Source organism: Bos taurus, chromosome 4, assembly GCF_002263795.3.
Source record: "Bos taurus isolate L1 Dominette 01449 registration number 42190680 breed Hereford chromosome 4, ARS-UCD2.0, whole genome shotgun sequence".
Taxonomy (NCBI): domain Eukaryota; kingdom Metazoa; phylum Chordata; class Mammalia; order Artiodactyla; family Bovidae; genus Bos; species Bos taurus.
In genome coordinates this window covers 9480511-9501816 of record NC_037331.1, presented here as the reverse complement: position 1 = coordinate 9501816, position 21306 = coordinate 9480511, and the positions used below count along the sequence as shown (strand labels likewise).

The 21306-nt window shown below is 38.1% G+C and overlaps 1 protein-coding gene and 1 non-coding gene across 5 annotated transcripts in view; one reads left to right on the top strand and one right to left on the bottom strand.

Annotated features, from left to right (window-relative positions):
- Positions 1–18798, top strand: part of LRRD1 (leucine rich repeats and death domain containing 1) — a 39459-nt gene extending 20661 nt beyond the window's left edge. Inside the window, exons 2-5 of one of the 4 annotated variants that reach the window (XR_009494160.1) lie at positions 3770–3968; positions 10374–10535; positions 11825–11979; positions 12638–12725. Coding sequence is in view for 3 of the 4 variants with exons in the window: in NM_001205447.1 (NP_001192376.1) it covers positions 3770–3968; positions 10374–10535; positions 12638–12755; positions 13366–13552 (666 nt within the window). In the remaining variant the exon portion in view is untranslated. Of the gene's footprint in view, positions 1–3769; positions 3969–10373; positions 10536–11824; positions 11980–12637; positions 12756–13365; positions 13727–18648 lie in introns of those variants that run through there. The other 3 variants (XM_059885780.1, XM_059885781.1, NM_001205447.1) reach the window with 3 other exon arrangements.
- On the bottom strand, positions 18251–18322 carry TRNAC-ACA (transfer RNA cysteine (anticodon ACA)). The gene has a single exon. It is a non-coding gene; the product is annotated as a tRNA-Cys (tRNA).
- Positions 18799–21306: the final 2508 nt, after the last annotated feature.

The following is a 21306-nucleotide window of genomic DNA, read 5'->3' as shown; positions in this document are numbered from 1 at the left end:
CCATAACATAATCTTCCCAATAATTATTATAACCAATGCATGATATGTGTAACTAATCCTCTGTTGTTAAGCATTCTATGATGTTTTAATTTTTATCATAAATAATGCTATGATTGAACTTCTTCATAAATGTACCCTTTTCATATTTTACTATTTCCCTATGGAATTTCCCCTAAAGAACTGCTAGATCAATGGGTACAAATGTTCTTACAGCATTTCAGTTTACTCAACACTGACTGAATTTTATGGAAATATTTTTTAAAAATCAAAGAATTTGATTTATATATTAAGATCTCAGTAAACAAGTGAAAAGGACACAGCTATTACCTAGCTATCTTTAATTTGACCACCACAGTCAAATTAATTTGATAGAGGCTGGGACTATTATCTGGAGAAGGGATAGGCTACCCACTCCAGTATTCTTGGGCTTCTCTTGTGGCTCAGCTGGTAAAGAATTCGCCTGCAATACAGGAGACCTGGGTTTGATCCCTGGGTTGGAAAGATCCCCTGGAGAAGGTAAAGGCTACCCCACTCCAGTATTCTGGCCTGGAGAATTACATGGACTGTATAGTCCATGAGGTCACAAAGAGTCAGACACAACTGAGCGACTTTAACAAGTCACACAAGTCACAAGGGACTATTATGGACAGCAAGATTTCCTAGTATGTGTTATGTGTCCAGCTCTTTGCAACCTCATGGACTAGAGCCCACCAGGCTCCTCGGTCCATGGAATTCTTGCTCCTCTGTTGAGGGAAGAATACTGGAGTGGGTGGCCAGCTCCTCCTCCAGGGGATCTTCCCGACCCAGGCATCAAACCTGGGTCCCCCGGAAGATTCCAGGCAAATTCTTTACCATCTGAGCCAGAAGGGAAGCCCAAGATTTCCCAGAGTCTGTTACTAAAAAATACTAGGCCCATGAGCTTTGTGAAGCACTGGGCTCTTAGAGAATCACAATGGATTCAGCATATTAAAAGCTCTCAAATGTCCTGCACAAAGAGATTGGTTTGTTTCTATTTAACCCACATTTCCCAAAGTTATTTGACATTTTAAACCTATCTGCTATATATACTGGAGAAGGAAATGGCAACCCACTCCAGTGTTCTTGCCTGGAGAACCCCAGGGATGGGAGAGCCTGGTGGGCTGCCGTCTATGGGGTTGCACAGAGTCGGACACGACTGAAGTGACTTAGCAGCAGCAGCAGCAGCAGCAGCAGCTATATATACATTTTCCAGAAAGACTACTCCAGAAAATACTTGCTTAAGTAGATGGAATGAATAATAATACATGTTATGTTTTAAAAGTTTCTCTTATACTAAAAGACACATTTTAGTTCTGTACTATAATCATCAACTAATTCCTTGGCTGATTTATAATCCTCTCGCTTTCTCTTCCTATATCTTCCTATGGAAATCTACAAAGTTGTGTCTTTAATTTTCTCTTTTCTATTAACTGCTTCCTAGACCTCAGCATGCACATAACTCTCAGATCCACATATCTGGAGCTAATCTTTCACCAGTGAGCTAGTACCACAGATTCCCTGGATATTCTCTGTTCTCCTATTCTTCTATTGTCTCAAACTCAATATAACTTCAAAATCAAATCCACCTTTCTTTCTAACGCAACTCCCTTCAAAATTTCCCCATTTCTATTTGTGATGCCACTTTCTTCAGACCTGTCGATCTAGAAATCATGGAACCATCACCAGTCATACTGAATCTTACACCAAAGCAATTTCATTTTTCCTCTGAAAAAGCTCTTGGATCCTCTCTCTTTTCCAACGTCACTGGCTCCGTCCTGGTCCATGCTTATTGCTCAGTTCATGCCTAGACTACTCGGGGAAACTTCTGCTATTCTCTTTGAGTCCGTCACCTGCCTTTTCTCAGGACTCATCAAACTACCAGCCTTCATTTCACAGGGCCATTCTTAGGAATCTAGATCCCTTGGATGGGTGGATGGTTGCCAAAGACACCATTCCACGTCATTAAAACATCAATTTGAAGGTCACCAAATGAGAAAAATGATATATCAAAACTCCTCTCAAAAGGAATATCCTCTATAATTGGAAAGATCACTTTGATAACCCTCTTGGGGTGAAGGTAATATACTCAAAAGATTAATCTATAAACGGCATATATTCACTGAACAGTCATCTGAAGAACAGGAATAAGGTTAATTACAGGGCTTTTATTTTGCTGAGTGAAGGATGCCCAACAGAAATTTTCCTTTCAGAGTAGCTCTCTCATCACACAGTTCTGAGGGACTTCCTCTAAGAAATGCTGAGCAAGTTGTTAAAGAATATTTGTTTGAAGGATTGTCAAATTGTAGACCTAGCTATTTGTGTTGATCAGACTCCTCCCAACAGGACCAGATTTCAAGTCTTGCCAGAGGCTGGTTCCATATTCCTTCTCTGAATGTATCTCCTTCTGCTTCCTATCACCTCTTTGCTTGTCAGCTTTTCACTGGCCATTTGTATGCATGATATTTGTCTTGCCTGGAGTGTCCTGTAATTCCCATTCATTCTCAAAAAGCCATTTGAGTCCCACCTGCTACATGAAGCTTCTTTTTTGTTTTCATTTATGCTGATATACATTCCCTAAATTCTCTCTCTATATTATCGTAAACATTATTTTGGCACTGAATTACTTATTGATTAGTGCTGATCTCTGATTGTTTCATATGTGTATATTTTGGGCTTCCCAAGTGGCGCTAGTGGTAAAGAACCCGCCTGCCAATGCAGGAGAAGCGATGCGGGTTTGGTTCCTGAGTCAGGAAGGTCCCCTGGAGGAGGGCACGGCAACCCACTCCAGTATTCTTGCCTGGGGAATCCCATGGACAGAGGAGCCGAATATCAGGCCACAGGGTTGCAAAGGGTCCACAGGATTGCAAAGAGTCAGACACAACTGAAGTGACTGAGCATGCACACGCATACATTTTGTTCCCAAACTGAATTTTAATCTCCCTGAAGTTAGGGTCATCTATTATGCTTCTTTTATACATGGAAGAACACTGAGCTCAATATGCAGTATTTACTTTGTTGTCTGATTATTTTTGAGGAGCCCACATATTCAAAACACTTTTTTGCACTCACAGGACTTCCTCTATTTCAGAAGTCACTTGTGATGACCTTATTTTTTCTGAAGATGCGTATTTCTTCTTTGCCTTAGCAGAGTATTTTAATTCCTGTTACTTTGCAATACTTTTTGTACTAGGAATTTTCATTTGAAGCTACATTGCTAAACTGTGTGTGTCTATTACAAAGGAATTTACTGAACACTTACTCAAAATGTATTATGATTGGGAATATGTATTAAAAAACTATAAAACATACATTATGTCATTTAAAAATCCAAGGAGAATACATACACAAGGGATTAATAGAAAGCTCTGTTGATGAGAGTAGGAGGAAAGAGATCAAATATGGAAGAGAATAGTTTAGAAAGACTTCAGGGAGAAGAAATCAAAGCAGGGTAAGCTTTAGGGACAGAAGGGATAAGGTGCACTGAACATCAAGTGTTGGGAGAGTGAAAAAAGTAGTTAATAAGCCACAGGGTTGAATAGGTAGCATTGGTCAGACTGGGGAGATATTTGGATGTTACACAATTTGTTGTGGGTTTTATTAAGGAAGGGAATCACAAGGACTTTGTGACATAGTGAAAATATCTTCTTTTTTGAAACAAACAAAAAAAAATCTCTCCTTCCCTTTTATTTCAGAAAAAGTTTTCATCATAGAAATATTTATTAAAAATATAATTGTTTAACTTTTGTTACAGCTAACAAGACTTCCAGAAGAGCTGTCTAATATGACTAAACTTAAAGGACTTGATATCTCAAATAATGCAATCAGAGAGATGCCAACAAATATAGGGGAACTGAGAAGTCTGGTTAGTCTAAACGCAGACAACAATCAAATAAGATATCTGCCATCATCTTTTCTATCTTTAAATGCTCTCCAGCAGCTAAACTTGAGTGGTGAGTGTCAAGTATAATCAATAAGAATTATCAGTAAGTTGAGTTTTAGTTTCTAGGTTGCAAATTTTGCTGACAAGACAGAATGGCAAGCAATCAACACCATGTATTAAGTGCCCATTGGAAGGAAATGGCTATTGCACATACAGAAAATGAGAGCAAAGCCTAAAGTCCAGTTCCTTCCCTGAAAGAGGCTATGACCTAGCTGGGGAACCTGAACATATTTTCATTTCTTTTCTGTCTTCTCTGCCTATACCTAATCATTCAGTATTTCTTCCCTTTGTGAACCTGACCTCACTCTCCCTCTCCACACACAACCTTAGGTCAGCATTTTCTCTATTTTCCTTTCCTGCTGGGTACCCTGAGCCCACTTCTACACCCTATAGTAATCTAATATCTTACAGTGTTTTACAAAGTAAATCACTTCAATTGCAACAACAAAAGTAAGTCATTCTAAAAATATCAGAATTCTCAAAGCTAGACTAGTATATTTCTTCATTTTTATTATAAAGTATTTCAAGCTTACAGAAAAAACCACCTATATGCTTACTCTCAGCTATAAGGAATCATTTACTTGAGTTTTTTTTTTTCATTCTTTTTTTAAATTAACTTATTTATTGAAGGATAATTGCTTTACAGAACTTTGTTGTTTTCTGTCAAACCTCAACATGAATCAGCCGTAAGAGGGGATACATATATACTTGAGATATTTTTGACTGTTAAGAAATACGACAGAATCGAAACTTCTTTTGTACTTCTCCGCAGACTAGAAGTAGGGGCAGGTGGCTCACTGGTAAAGAACCCACTGCCAATGCAGGAGATGCAGGTTCAATCCCAGGTAGGAAAGATCCCCTGGAGAAAGAAATGGCAACCCACTCCAGTATTCTTGCTTGGGAAATCTCATGGACAGAGGAGGCTGGCAGGCTACCATACATGTGGTTGCAGAGTCAGAAATGACTTAGCAACTAAACCACCACCACCAAACTAGAAGTAACCACTGTACTTCTAGTGGTGTATCTTTTTTCTACCCATTTTTTCCATCCTTGATAATCATACCACACACTCTAAAAAAGTATATTCTGCAAGTGTTAGGTACAGTGTTTTATAAATATCATATAAGTACTGGTTGATAATCTTGTTGGAATATTCTGTCTTTATTGGTATACTGTCTTGTATTAGTTGCTTTGGAGAGGCATTAAAATCTACAAGTAGGACTGTGGAATTTGTATGATTTTTGCTTTAATTATCAATTTTATTCATGTATTTTGAAGGACTAGTATTAGAAAAACACACAAATATGATTGTTTTTAATAACAAAATGGTATTGAATTTTGTTAAATGACTTTTCTGTATCATTGAGAGAATCATGAGCTTTTTTCTCTTAATATCACATGTTACACTGATTGATTTTTTTATATCGTATCATCCTTGCATTTCAAGATAAATCCCACCTCGCAATGGTGTATAATCCTTTTAATATTTTGTTAGATTTCATTTGCTCTTATTTTGTTGAGGATTTGTGCAAAAAGGATATTGATCTGTAGTTTTCATTTCCTGAAGTGTCTTTTTCTGGCTTTGGTATCAGGGTAATGGCAGCTTCATGAAATGAGTTATGAAGTGTTCTGTCCTCTTCAATTTTTTGGAAGAGTTGAGGATTGGCATTAGATGTTCTTTAAATATTTGGTGGAATTCACCAGTGAAGCCACAAGGTGTAGGGTTCTTCTCTGTTGGAGGATGTTTGATTGCTGCTTCTGTCTTCTTTCTAGCCATAGATCTATTCAGATTTTCTGTCTTTCTCCATGATTTAGTCTAGGCAGGTTTTGTGTTTCTAGGTATTTGTTCATTTCCTCTAGATTATCCAGTTTGCTGGTATAATAATGGTCATAGTGCTCTATAATCTTTTACTTCTATAGAATCAGTAGTAATGTTTCTACTTTCATTTCTGATTTTGGTAATTTGAATCTTTTTCCTTAGTCCATTGAACTAAAGGTTTATCAATTTTGTTGATCTTTTCAAAGAACCAGCTTTTGGTTTTGTTGATTCTATTGATTCTCTATTTCATTTATATCTGCTCTAAAAATTCCCAAGTGGCTCAGTGGTAAAGGATCCGCTTGCCAATACAGGAGATGCAGGAGATGTGGGTTTAATCTCTGGGTCAAGAAGATTCCATGGAGTAGGAAATAGTAACCCACTTTAGTATACTTGCCTGGAAAATCCCGTGGACAGACGAGCCTGGGGGGCTACAGTCCATGGGGTTGCAAAGAATTGGACACAACTGATTGACTGAACATGCTTGCAATCTTTATTTCCTCCTCCTCCTGATAGTTTTGGGTTAATTTACTTATATTTTTCTAGTTAATTTATATATAAAGTAATTACATTCTTTTTTAATGTTGGTATTTTCAGCTATAGATTTCATCTTCAGCACTGTTTCTGCTGCATCTATAATTTTTGGTTATTGTGTTTTCATTTTATCTTTGCGTTTTATAATTTCCTTTTTGATTCCATCTTTGACACAGTGGTAGCTTAAATTTGGCATGCTGCTTAAATTAGTAAATTTTCCAGTTTTCCTTCCATTATCTTTGGTAGTGTCATTCCACTGTGGTCAGAATAGATATACTATTTGGCTTTTTTTGAATCGATCTTAATGAGACTTGTCTTGTGCCTTAATACATAGTCTATCATGGAGAATGTTCTATGTGTACTTGAGAAAAATGTGTCTTCTGCTGTTGGAATGTTATATGTATATCTATTGGGCTTAACTGCTTTATAGTGCTGCTCAAGTCCCCTAAATGACTTTTTGACTAAATGTTCTATCCATTACTGAAAGTGATGTATTAAAGCTTCCATTTATTAATTTAAAACCACCAGATTTTCCCTTCAATCCTATCAGAATTTGCCCAGTATGTTTTGGGGCTCTGTTGTTTGGTTTGTACATACTTCTAATTGTTATATCTTCTTGAAGTAATGATCCTCTTATCAATATATACTGTCCTTTGTCTTCTATAACAGTTATTGACTTAAAGTTTTTGTTATCTGATATTATATAAAACCACCCCAGCTCTTTGGTTAGTATTTGTATGGATAGCTTCTGTCCTCACTACCCAGAGCCATAAAAGAAAATAGACTTTCCCAGTCTTTGCAGTTTAGCTCTAAGCTGGGGCAGGTTAACACTAAGCCAGGCCACCTACAACTCTGTCTTAGTCTTTTGCTGACTGTGGGAAGCCCAGAAATCCACCTCAGGTGCAAGTCTAGGATTCTCTCAGTTTTCTTCTGGGCAGGTGTCCAGTTCTGAATATGCTTATTGCATTCCATTTCCCCCAGAATATACTGTGGCCCTTCTGAACCCTAATTCCCCCAAGAAACTTCCTCCTCAGCCTTCTCCTGCCTGGGCTTTTGAATTTGTCTGCTGCTTTCTTTGTCTGCTGTTCTTTGCCCCCCTCCCTTGTGGGGGAGGGGGAGACAGACAGCGTATGTCTTTACACGGGACAACGACTGCCACCAGGGAGGCTGCTCCAGTCTGGGGCGGGGGGGGGGGGTGGGGGGGGTGGGGAGCAAAACAAAGGTCATCCTCTGTGCCAGTCCATCAGAAGATCAGCAGACAGGTCAAAATGCAAAAGCACAGTATTCAAAGAACAAAGTCTATGTTGGCTTTCTGATACCAGCATGCTGTACCAGGAACGCAGGCCGCCCCAGCCCTCTCTGACTGCTGCTGCCCTGGAAGTGGAGAGTGGCAGGGAGAAAAGTCTCAGTGCTCTCTTACCAAAACTCTTCTGCCATTTTCTTCCTGGAACAGGGTCCTACTAACTGTAAAATCCTGGAGTAAATGCCAGAACTATGAAAAAGCTGATTCTGTCATTGCTTTCCAACTTTTGATTGATTCAGTGGAGGACCTGATTTTTTGAGAGGATTACTCTGAACTTTCTGTGATATTCATTAAAGGTGTGGTTTTCATGTTTATTTATACTGCTTGGATTTTGCTGTTTCTGGTCTGAATATTTTACTAAATTGGGGATTTTTAACCTATTTCTTCAAAAATTTTTTCTGCTTCATTTTCTCTCTTCTCTTTGTAAGATTCCAATTACCTTTACGTATTGTCTTACAAATCCCTAAAACTGTGTGTGTGTACACACACAGCTTTTAAGCATCTCATACTGATCTGCCTTCAAGTTTACTGACTTGTCTATGATCTCTATTCTGTTACATCTGTCGGATTAACTTTTAATTTCAGATACTAAATTTTTCAGTTCTAGAACTGCCATTTTTCTTTTCATAGTTTATAGTTCTCCTCCAAGATTTCCCATTTTTTCATTCATTTGAGACTATCTTTCTTTATATTCTTAAACTTCATTGTATTAACTGCTTTAACAATAAAATTCTTTTATTGTTAACTACAATAATTGAGTCAGTTTTTTTCTCCTGGGAGTGAGCCACACTTTCTTGTTTCTCTGTTTTGAATCCTGAAGTCTATCATCAATTCTATCTTTCTCCAAAGAAAGTTGACATTTGTTCTGGTTGCTATTGTTGCTTCATCAGGCACTTAAGTTGCTGAATTAAAAATGCAAACTCCTTCCCTGTAGTTGGCAGCTCCTTAGATCTCACAGTACTTTCAGCTGGTAGCTGTTATATCGGTTATCTGTTGATGTGTGACAAATTTCCACAAAATTTAGCTTCTCAAATCAATAACATATTTATTTCACACAGTTTCTGAGGGTCAGGAACCCAGAAGGTGTTTAGTTGACTTGCTCTGTCTCAGAATCTTGTATGAGATGGCAGCCAATCTATTGGTTGGTACTACAGACAGGCTTGATTAAGGCTAGTAGATTTGCTTCAAAACTTATTTATGTGGCTACTGGCAGCAGAATTGAGTTCCCTGCTATGTCAGCCCCTTCAAGACATGGTAACTGGTTTTCCCCAGAGCTAGTAATATCAGGGAGAGAGACTATACATGAGTCAGAAGCAGCACATACTCCAAGAAACAACCTAGTACCCAGATCTTGGTTTCTAAAACCTTTCTTCACTAAAAGGAACCAGGTTCCTTTATTCTTGGCTAAAATAACACAACCATAAAATATACAAATAACACAAAGGCAGACTTTAGGCCAGTTCCTCTTGAAGTGATGACAAATTCTTTGTCTGTAATCACAGTTTTACTTTTCATGTCAAGTTTATATTATCAATAGATTAAGATGGTTTTGAAAAAATTACATTTAAGGAAGTGGAGCTTACTCTCCACTCTTTGAGGATGGACTAGACTTTATAATCCCGTTCTAAAGAACAAAGTATGGAAAGGAGAAAATAAAAACATTACCTTGCAGAAACCTGGCAGACACTATTTTAGCCAAGGGATCAAGGTTAACACGCCAGTGATATCTTGTGGATGTCAGGTATCCCTGAGGTGAAGAGAGCACTCAATCTCTGTGGTGTTCTTTCCAAAAACCCATAACCCCAGTCTATTTATGAAAAAATATATCAGATAAACTCATATTAGGAAATATTCTTCGAACTCCTAACCAGTTCTATACAAAACCATTAAGATCTTGAGAAACAAGGACAGGCTGAGGAATTCTCATGGACTGGAAGACATACCTGTATGCAGTGTGCTATCCTGGAATAGATAACTGGAACAGAAAAAGGACATTGATGGAAATATAATGAAATTCAAAAGCATCCAAAGCCTATTTAATAGTACTGTGTCAACGTTAGCTTCTTGGATTTAAAAATGTGACAGAGGGGACTTCCCTGGTAGTGCAGTAGTTAATACTCTGCTTCTACTGTAGAGGGCACAGGTTCAATTCCTGGTTGAAGATCCTGCACACTGGATGATGGGCCTAAAAAAAGTAACATAATAATGTGAGATGATAACATCAGGGAAAACTAAAACTAGATGAAAAGTATTCAAGAACTCCATACAACTTCTGCAACTTTTCTGTAAATCTGAAATTCCTGGAAACAAGAAGTTTATTTTAAAAAATTACTGGAAAAAAAGTACCATCACACTTACTCTGTAAAGTCCATTCTGGTATTGCAAGAGGAAAGCCTCCTATCTTATTCTGTCATTCTCGATGAGAAAAAAGAATCCTTGCTCTGTTTCTATACATCCTCCTTTTCACTCCTAGCAAGTGGACAACAGTAAGAACTTAAGATCTGCCAGCACCGTGAGGCTCCTCCGGCACTGCGTCAGTGGGGCCCCTCCGGCACTGCGTCAGTGGGGCTCCTCCGGCACTGCGTCAGTGAGACTCAACAGACCCCCTTTCGTTGTTGTTGTTAAGTTGCCATGTTGTGTCCGACTCTTCGTGGCCATGGACTGCAGCACGCCAGACCTCCCTGTGCTTTACATTGTTGTTATTTGTCTCCATAGTTTTCCTTTACAAAATGATATAATTCAATTATTTTTTATTCTGCTAGGAAATAATCTTTCAGTTCTGCCTAGTGGTATCTACAACCTTTTTTCACTGAAGGAGATAAATTTTGATGATAACCCTTTGCTGAGACCACCAATGGAAATCTGTAAAGGAAAACAATTGTATACTATTGCACGCTATCTACAGAGGGCAGATGAAAGAGATGGTAGGTAATGTCATTTTCTGGTATGTGTATGTTAACAAATAATTTGCTTTAATCAGAAGTTTTCAATCTGGCAGGGACATTAAAGTATTTATCATCTTCCCTTTTCTGAAGGCTGGGAGTTTATTTTGATAATTCAGATTATCTAATCTAGGTCTTTACATTTTGAACCATTGAAAAACAGGTAAATTTAAGTCACAGATGAGTTGCTCCCCATCTACTAGCCTTGATGCACTTCAAGAGGTTGTGGCCATCATGATCGTGGCCAGACTCAGAGAATCTACATATTGAATTTTTTTTATCAGTTCTGGACTATATCACCATATGCAGTCGTTCCAAAAGTCGTGTCTGGCCTTGAAGGCAGTTCACAGATCAGGTTTACTTGGCCCAATGCTATTACTTGTCTGCAGTCCTTAGGCAATCTTCATTCCTGCTGTTCTTAAGTACTCCTCTGATTACTTTAGAGACTGGGTCCAGTTTCTTTAAATGCCCTTTCACCAGATGGAGACTGGTTTCTCCAAGTCTTTGGATGGAAGTTTCACTGTCTCATTCTTTCCCTGGGTTTGGGTTCCCAAAGTCTAAGCTTTTTCCTGGGACTCTGAGTTTGCCACTCACTGTCAATCCTCAGAATAGATCCAGATTTTTGTCTTCCAATTTAATGCAGTTTTTAAGTATTAAATCAATCTAATGATCCAGATTTGGGGAAAGAGAATATATACAACTGTCCCCCCAAATCATTCTATTATGTACCCTGTCTGTGTAATCAAGAGGTTTATACCATCATAATCCTTTAATCTCAACGATGGTCACTAAAAATGCACAGTCCTCTGTAAGCCACAATATGTATGGTTACCTTAGCCACAATATGTATGGTTACCTATCTGAAGATTATGCAAGAAGACGGCCTCATTGATGGAAGGAGCCTAAGCAAAAAAGTCACAGTAGTTCTTTTCTCTAACTTTCTATGCAAGTTGGTTCTGCTGTCATAAAAGGGGATATTTAATGGTAAGTTTACTTTTGTAAACTTTTGTAAAACAAAGCTTGAAGGCCTTTCTAAAGATCTGTGTTATTGCTGGGTTACAGTACTTTAGAGAAGGGCTGTAAAGTTACATGACTGAACTTCCTTGTTAACATTCTGTTACTCAAGTTCCTAAGGATAGAAGGTTCATGTGGTTCTAGCCCATGGAAGGGAAAGTTCAACAGGCAATGACAGTAAATCAAAGTCAGCAAAAACAAGAGAATTCAAGTCATTTATCGCCTTTCTTTATTCCCATGGGGCCTTCACACTGCAGGCTTGGCACCACAGAGACTGAAGAGGAAGTCATCATGGGAGATATATTTATCCTGCAATTAACAAGGAACATGGGGTCTCTTCCTTAAAATTTCACTTAGAAGACTGGATTTTCAATTATATCATTAACATACAATCTAGCCTGAGTGATTAATGGTATGGATAAATATTTTAAAACAGAAAGCACTAAACATATTTGAGATGATTATAGAGGGGTGGCAGATCTCTAGTTTTTGAAAATTCTCAAGTTACCCTGGTTAACAGAAAGATGGATCTAGTTCATATTAGCTAATAGCTTTTTCTAAACTAAAAACACTCTAGTTATGTCTAAGCCAACATTCATTAAATACATGATGTGAATATAAAACAAGCATATATATGTGTGTGTACACCGTATTTATAGTAGTGTTAAACTTGGTTTCTCAGGATAATATCCAAAGAAGCATATTAAAAAGCCAGAACTGAAGGAAGGAGTTAAATTTGTTTCAAATCCTTAAAGAATTAAAGGGTTTAATGATCACTTTGAAGTTGCTTATGATATTCTTCTAAATAGACATTTTATGGGAAATTGATATTTATGTTATTTATGTTTAGGGTTATTCAGAATTTAGAAGAAATGGACTAAGTGGTTCAAATTTCTATTTTGTTATCTTCTCAAATTTCAATTAGTATATCTGTACTTATTTTTCAATTTTGTTTGATATATACATTGTATAAAAGCACAGAAGTAAAAAACCTAGCTATAATAGTAACTCAAAATAGAGTACATTTTTCAAAACACATGGCCTAAATTTTCTTTTATGTTCCACTGTAGAGAAAATCTTAGCGAAGATCTTCAAGATAGTTGCCAAGAATATTACTGAAACACATTTTCAATTTTTGTGTCAAAAATTAAACCTGACAATCTCAGAAAGTGATAAGTCTGCATTGAGGTATGTATAAATGACAACCTGTAGTATAAGCCCATTCTCATGTTCTGGTTTATATCATACTGATATTACATGCTTCTGAAACATTCATATTAACATGAACTCTATTTGTTATAAAAGACTGATTTTAGTTTACTATATGTTTGAGATCCATATGGTTACAGTAGTTTGAGAGCAAGAACTCTGAGGATAGACCGCTTGGCTCTAAATCCCAACTAGTTTTGTGACCCTGGATAAGTCCTCTAACTTTTGTAAGCCTCAGTTTTCCACTAGTAAAATAAACAGATTTACCTAAGAGAGTTGTCATGAAGTCAAGCATGTAGTGCAGGAGCAGTAATGCACTGGTCTACAGTAAATAGGCCACAACTATATTGAGGTCTTGAGTAAATCTCTCTTAGAATCAAATGTTAATTGAATTGTCAGTGTTATACAAGGCAACAAGGGCTAGCATAGGACTGATATTCACTTACTATGTGTCAAACTCTATGCTATATTTTTATATAGACTGTCTTCAGTTAATTTAGTCACTCTGGCAAACTGTATATCTAGGTTGCAGTTTAAAACAATGTTCCTAACTGATAATTAAAATAATTATTATTTAAAATTTTTTCAGCACTGTTTCACTAAGCGAGAGAGTCCACCAAGTACTTGATAAGTGGAAAATGGAAAAGAACAACTTGTCAGTAACCACTGCTGCTTTAAGAGATCAACTAACTCGGGCGCTAACTATGATAGGAGCATATGAGATTATGGACAAAATAACAGCTTTAAAACTTTTTTCATGTGCAATTAAATTCTGAACAGTGTATCTGGAATAAGAACTGAGAACTTAGGCTGCACTTAGATAACTGAAACTGGATAGAAGAGAAATACATGTCATGTCTCTTTTTATGAATTCCTAAGAGATGATAAATTTTGGCTACCACTCTAGTGTCATCATAATAAAATATTACAGACACTATTTTGTGTATTAGTTCTGTTGTTTCTCTACCCTCCCTTCAGAGATACAGATCTAAAGACAGCTATTCTTCAGTTCAGTTAAGTTCAGTTGCTCAGTTGGGTCCGACTCTTTGCGATCTCATGGACTGCAGCACACCAGGCTTCCCTGTCCATTACCAACTCCTGGTGCTTGCTCAAACTTATGTCCATGGATTTGGTGATGCCATCCAACTATCTCATCCTCTTTCGTCTCCTTCTCCTCCCGCCTTCAATCGTTCCCAGCATCAGAGTCTTTTCAAATGAGTCAGTTCTTCGTATCAGGTGGCCAAAATATTGGAGTTTCAAGTTCAGCATCAGTCCTTCCAATGAATATTCAGGACTGATTTCCTTTAGGATGGACTGGTTGGGTCTCCTTGCAGTCCAAGGGACTCTCAAGAGTCTTCTCCAACACTATAGTTCAAAAGCATCAATTCTTCGGTGCTCAGCTTTCTTCACAGTCCAACTCTCACATCCATACATGACCACTGGAAAAACCATAGCCTTGACTAGATGAACCCTTGTTGGCAAAGTAATGTCTCTGCTTTTGAATATGCCATCTAGGTTGGTCATAACTTTCCTACCAAGGAGTAAGCGTCTTTTAATTTCATGGCTGCAGTCACCATCTGTAGTGATTTTGGAGCCCCTAAAAATAAAGTCTGACACTGTTTCCACTGTTTCCCCATCTATTTCCCATGAAGTGATGGGACCAGATGCCATGATCTTCGTTTTCTGAATGTTGAGCTTTAAGCCAACGTTTTCACTCTCCACCTTCACTTTCATCAAGAGGCTTTTTAGTTCCTCTTCACTTTCTGCCATAAGGGTGGTGTTATCTGCATATCTGAGGTTATTGATATTTCTCCTGGCAATCTTGATTCCAGCTTGTGCTTCTTCCAGCCCAGTGTTTCTCATGATGTACTCTGCATATAAGTTAAATAAGCAGGGTGACAATATACAGCCTTGACGTACTCCTTTTCCTATTTGGAACCAGCCTGTTGTTCCATGTCCAGTTCTAACTGTTGCTTCCTGAACTGCATATAGGTTTCTCAAGAGGCAGATCAGGTGGTCTGATATTCCCATCTCTTTCAGAATTTTCCACAGTTTATTATGATCCACACAGTCAAAGGCTTTGGCATAGTCAATAAAGCAGAAATAGATGTTTTTCTGGAACTCTCTTGCTTTTTTGATGATCCAGCGGATGTTGGCAATTTGATCTCTGGTTCCTCTGCCTTTTCTAAAACCAGCTTGAACGTCAGGAAGTTCACGGTTCACATATTGCTGAAGACTGGCTTGGAGAATTTTGAGCATGGCTTTACTAGCGTGTGAGATGAGTGCAGTTGTGCGGTAGTTTGAGCATTCTTTGGCATTGCCTTTCTTTGGGATTGGAATGAAAACTGACCTTTTCCAGTCCTGTGGCCACTGCTGAATTTTTCAAATTTGCTGGCATATTGAGTGCAGCACTTTCACAGCATTATCTTTGAGGATTTGAAATAGCTCAACTGGAATTCTATCACCTCCACTAGCTTTGTTCACAGTGATGCTTTCTAAGGCCCACTTGACTTCACATTCCAGGATGTCTGGCTCTAGGTCAGTGATCACACCATCGTGATTATCTGGGTCGTGAAGATCTTTTTTGTACAGTTCTTCTGTGTATTCTTGCCATCTCTTCTTAATATCTTCTGCTTCTGTTAGGTCCATACCATGGAAATCCTTTTGTTTCCATCAGTGGCTGTTAAGATAGCTGATCTTCACAAATGCATGTGGTTAGTTTTCAAAGCTACTGCAGGAAGATGGGAGTAGATTAGGTTAAAAATACTTGAAGCTTGCTGTTCTTATCAAGATACAGCTGCTTTTCTTTAATGAATGCTCCATGGATTGCTGACAGGTTTTGATTAATTTTCAGAGTTCTCAAAAAATTGATTCTGACACATTTTAGGTCTGTTTTCTTGTTATTTTAGAGGGGAGAATTCTAGGAGTTTTTGACTGCCATCTTCCCTGACATCACTCTATATGTTTAGTTTTATATCAGCCATCTTGCTACATGTTTTCCATTTGTCTCACCTTCTTATGTTTATTCTCATTACCTGTCTTAATTTGACCAATCATTTTATTATTTTTCTACTGATTTTATTTCTATTATTTTAGAGATTACATTAGAAATCACAACATTCATATAGCAAAATACACAAGATGTAAAACTTCTTAATGCATGTTCTCCTCTCTTCATTTGTTGTGTTGCATTTTTAATTCTATATTTAAATTGACTAACTTTATAATCATTGCTTTTAAAGTCAACACGTATGCATTTATACACACACACATATATAAATTATTTCTCCCAGGGTTCTTCATTCCTCGTTGCATTTCTATCTTGTCTAGATCATTTTACTCCTGCCTAAAGAATTCCCTTTAATATTTATTTTAATTCAAATTTTCTCATGATTAATTTTCTGTTATATTTGACCAAAAATAATTTGGCCTTCAGAAATTCATTTTAACAATGTTAGCACATTACTTCTTACATGCTTCTATAGTGGCCTCTTAGTTTTTCTTGAAACTCCCAAAGAAAAACTCCCAATTTTTTTGGCTCTCCCAAAACTGAAATGGTTCAAGAGTCCCGTTTTTCCTCAGAGGAGTTTGTCAATACTTAAATTCAGTCTGCTTGGTTGTCTTATGATCACAGCTCTCTAACGGTTTCAAAAGAAAGCTATGATTTTAGAAATTTTTTTTCTCCAGGAATTTGGATTTAAGGGTTTAAGAAAACCCTTACGTGGTTTTCCTCATCTTAAGTAGAAGCAGAAATCCTGGTTTCTTTGTATATTATTCCTGGAATGCATTTCCATCTCTTTGCTTAAAAAATAATATTGGTTTTGGACCAGTGCTTCCTGCATGAATCAAAAAGCATCTTCCTTCATTTTGAGGCCCTTAGTTTAAGTTTGTTCCCAGTCTCCCATATGGTGGTGATTGTCCTAAGGTCTAAAAATATCCTATTAACAGAAAATGTCTCCTCCTTCCAGGTAACTCACCTCCATCTTACTTTTCCTTGCCTTGGGCAAATTATTTTTTTATATTTGTAACTGGAGCCTGACATAAACTTTAATGTCCTCATTTTGCAACTTTGTGCCTCTGTCAAATTCTCACTCTATTAACTTCTGTATTCTTGCTGATAGCCTCCAGAAAATAAGGAACTCACACCCCTAGGCATGGCTCTGCTGGAGAATGAATGTTGCTACTATCACTTCTCTACATTATTCTCTTTCCACTTACGTTTTGCCTTCTCATCTCAACTATATCAATGTTCTTTCTTCCTTCATTAAATCTTTAACCTCAACCTAAATGAAGAAGAGGTGATAAAACCTCCTCAAAGTCAGGCTGGCACAGTGCTTTCACTTCCAGTTATTCCAGCTTTTTGACAGTAAGGTACATGGGTTTATTTCTAATTATCCCCTATTCTTTATAGAACAAATACCCAAATGCATATTGAATAGCATGCATGTATTATTTTCCCAATTTCAAAGTCTGGCTTCTTACAGAAATTAGAGTTTCCACTTCTTTTGAAATTTATCTGAACATAATCTTACTCAGTGTACCAATACTGTTTTGATTGATTTTGGTAGACAATGGTAGCCAACAACAGTTTCAGGTGAGGGTTAGTTACATTCCCCTAGAACCTTACTCCATCAATGAAGCAAATCTTAATACAATTCTCTCTCTCACACACACATGCACACACACACACAGACATAGAGTTATGTAATCTGTAAGTGCAACAAAATCCCAGCTCTGTCATTTTTAAATATGCTAACCACACCTTTCAGGAAAGATACACTGGGGGCAAATGTGACAACATACTAGAGATAAGATTTGACTAATCTGATAGTCTAGTTTAGGCAACCAGAATCTTCCAAATTTCAACCTAGACAAACAACAGTTGTGGGATTGAGCTGGAGAGTCAACCTTAACAGAAGAGACTACGGGGCTGGATGGAATTTTTTTTAACTGTGGTAAAGCACACATAAAATTTATCATCTTGACCATTTTTTAAGCGGGATTAAGAACACTGACACGGTTATACAACAATTGCTGCCATTCACCTCCAGAACTTTTTCATCATCCCATATTGCAACTTCAAACCCATTAACCCTTTGCCCTTCTCCTCAGCCCTGTAAACACCATTCTACTTTCTGTCTCTAGGTATCTCATAGAAATGGAATCATACAATATTTGTCTTTTTATGTCAGGCTTATTTCACTTAGCATAATGTCTTCAGAATTGCATTCACTTTTAAGCTTGAACAATATTCCATTGTGAATTTATGCCATATTTTGTTTATCCATTTATCTATTGATAGACACCTGAGTTACTTCCACGCTTTAGTTTTTGTGAATGAAGTGAAGTGAAGTTGCTCAGTCATGTCTGACTCTTTGCGACCCCATGGACTGTAGCCTACCACGCTCCTCCGTCCATGGGATTTTCCAGGCAAGAGTACTGGAGTGGGTTGCCAATTCCTTTTCCAGAGGATCTTCCCAAACCAGGGATCGAACCTGGGTCTCCTGCATTGTAGGCAGACGCTTTACCATCTGAGCCACCAGGGAAGTTATAATACTGCTATAAACATGGGGGTACAAACTTTTGTTTAAGTCCCAACTTTCAGTTCTTTTGGATATATATCCAGAAGTGAAATTGCTGGCTGATGGTGCGTGTACTCAGCCAACTCTTCGTAGCTCCATGGACAGTAGCCTGCCAGGCTCTTCTGTCCATGGGATATTCCAGGTAAGAGTACTGGAGCAGGTTGCCATTTCCTACTCCAGGGGATCTTCCCAAACCAGGATTTGAACCTGCATCTCTTGCACTTTCTGCACTAGCATCACCATGGAGAAATTGCTGGATCATATGGTAATTCTATGATTAATTTTTTTAGGAATCACCATGCTGTTTTCCAAAATGACTGCACAATTTTATATCCTCACCAGAAGTGTACAAGAGTGCATTTATCTTGGTAAGACTTATTATTTTCTGTATTTTTATAACAGCCATTCTAAAGGATATAAAGTGGTATTTCATTGTGGTCTTGATTTGCATTTACCTAATGATTAGTAATGGTGAACAATTTTTTTCATATGCTTATTGGCTATTTGTATATCTTCTTTGAAGAAATATCTATTCAAGTTCTTTGCCTATTTTTAAAGTTGGGCTTTTTGGAGAGAATTTGTATATTCAGGAGTGTATCAAGTATTTTAGCAAATGCAATATATACATATAAAATGTCACTATTTTTTACAGTTAAAAACCCATATAGTATTTTATTCTATATTTACATAATATATATAATTTTAGCAATGAAAACACATTTCTAACTTTTACTCGGAAAATTAGGAAAGCCTCTGGTATCTAGCTTTTAGTGGCTGTCTCTGATATGGCCTTTCTTATTCAAACTCTAGCTGACCATCCTGAGAATTAAATTCCATATTGTTGCAATTGCCTGCACATACATCAACACATAATACAACATAACTAACACAATGCTCTGTTGAAATATTTGAAATTTAAATTAAATCCCACACACCATAGTTGAAAGGTCTGTATCTGGTTCTCTGGTTATGGTGCTTATTTTTCTGCCCTTCACCCACCATTCCCCAGTCACATTTGCTACCTTTTCTATTTCTTGAACAGCCAGTTTGCACATTCCTAACCCAGGGTCTTTGCACTTGCTGTTCCTTCTGCCTAGAATACTCTTCCTTTTGATTCTCTCATGAACTTACCCTTGTCACTACCCAGCTCTCAGCTCTGCCGGGAGCCAGCATATTGCATATTGAGTGCAGTACTTTCCACAGCATCATCTTTCAGGATCTGGAATAGCTCAACTGGAATTCTATCACTGCCGGGAGCCAGGGTGAGGAACTCCACCCGTGGCAAAGGTCATGAGGAAGGAGGCTCGGCATACACAAAGGCAGGATCGAGCTTCAGGAGTCCCCCTGGAAATTCTCGAGCATCTACCCCCAAAACCAGAGTCTGCCTGATTTCTGCTTTGTGCTTTCACCTACACCTCTGACTTTATGGGGGGCTGTCCCCCTCTACCTCTCTCTGAAAAAAGAGTTAGCTTACAGCTCTAGTTAATAATTCCTGGGTGTGACAGTGTTTCAACCTACAAACTCCTTTGGAAATCCTGTAGCCTGCCTGAATAGGTTTTTCCGGCCACATGTGATTGCTCAGAGCCTCCCAACTGTGAGGGGCATGAGATGTTCTAAACTGTCTAAATACAGATTCCTTTGAGCAGTTAAAAGATTGATTAGAAATTGTATTGGTGAAGGGTTTTTCACTTGTTGGGCCAATGTTTGCTGCTAAGTCTCCATATCCCTTACCTGCTGTGTCCCTGGCAGTGTTTGTAACCTTGGACCCTTGAGTTAATTCTTTTTTGTTGTAGCCCACCACACCTTTGCCCTATAGGAATGCAACTTTAATGCTTTTGGAGGGTGGCACCTGCCTAATCACCTTTAGAGAAAAATAAGTTTTCTGAAGAAAGGGTCTTAAAATGTTAACAGGCCTCCGGGCCAGAAGATGATGCAAATCACCTAAACTTTTGCATATGATAAGTTTGCAGGAAGAAAGCCTAGCTTACTGCATGACTCTACCCCTTCCCCCATTATCCTCTATGCATAACTTAAGGTATAAAAACTACTTTGGAAAATAAAGTGCGGGCCTTGTTCACCAAAACTTGGTCTCCCCATGTCATTCTTTCTCTTACCTTCTGGCTGAATTGTTCAGCCTCTTTTCTTCACTGAATTTTCCTACTGAGCTATCCTTATTTCAGCCTCTTTTCTCCACTGAATTTCCTCACTGAGCTATCCTCATTCTATCACTCTTTATATCTTTGATGAATATTTAAATAAATAGGTCGCCGATGCCGTCTCTCCTTTGAATACCCTGGATCAGCTGGGGCTGGACCCCGGCACAGCTGAAGTGTTACCTCCTTAACAAAGTCTTCCCTGATCCCCAAATTACAAGTAGCTCCTTTCCCCCCAAGTCTTTCTCAATCAAATTGCCCTGCTTATCTTAAACTTAAGCTTATGTCTTTATTAGCCCTATGAGAAGAAAGACTTTTTATTCAGAACTCTGTACCCAGTACCAAGGTGAGTGCTTTGGCCTATGGTAAGAGCCAACCAGTCCATTCTGAAGGAGATCAGCCCTGGGATTTCTTTGGAAGGAATGATGCTGAAGCTGAAACTCCAGTACTTTGGCCACCTCATGCGAAGAGTTGACTCATTGGAAAAGACTGATGCTGGGGGGGATTGGGGGCAGGAGGAGAAGGGGATGACAGAGGATGAGATGGCTGGATGGCATCACTGACTCAATGGACATGAGTCTGAGTGAACTCTAGGAGTTGGTGATGGACAGGGAGGCCTGGCGTGCTGCGATTCATGGGGTCACAAAGTCGGACATGACTGAGCGACTGAACTGAACTGAACTGTCTGAAGAGCACAATAATTTTTTTTTTTATATTCACATGAATGTTTGAATACTTAGAGTGTGACGTGAGTCATAATAGAGATAAAAAGAAAGTACTATGAGAACACAGAGC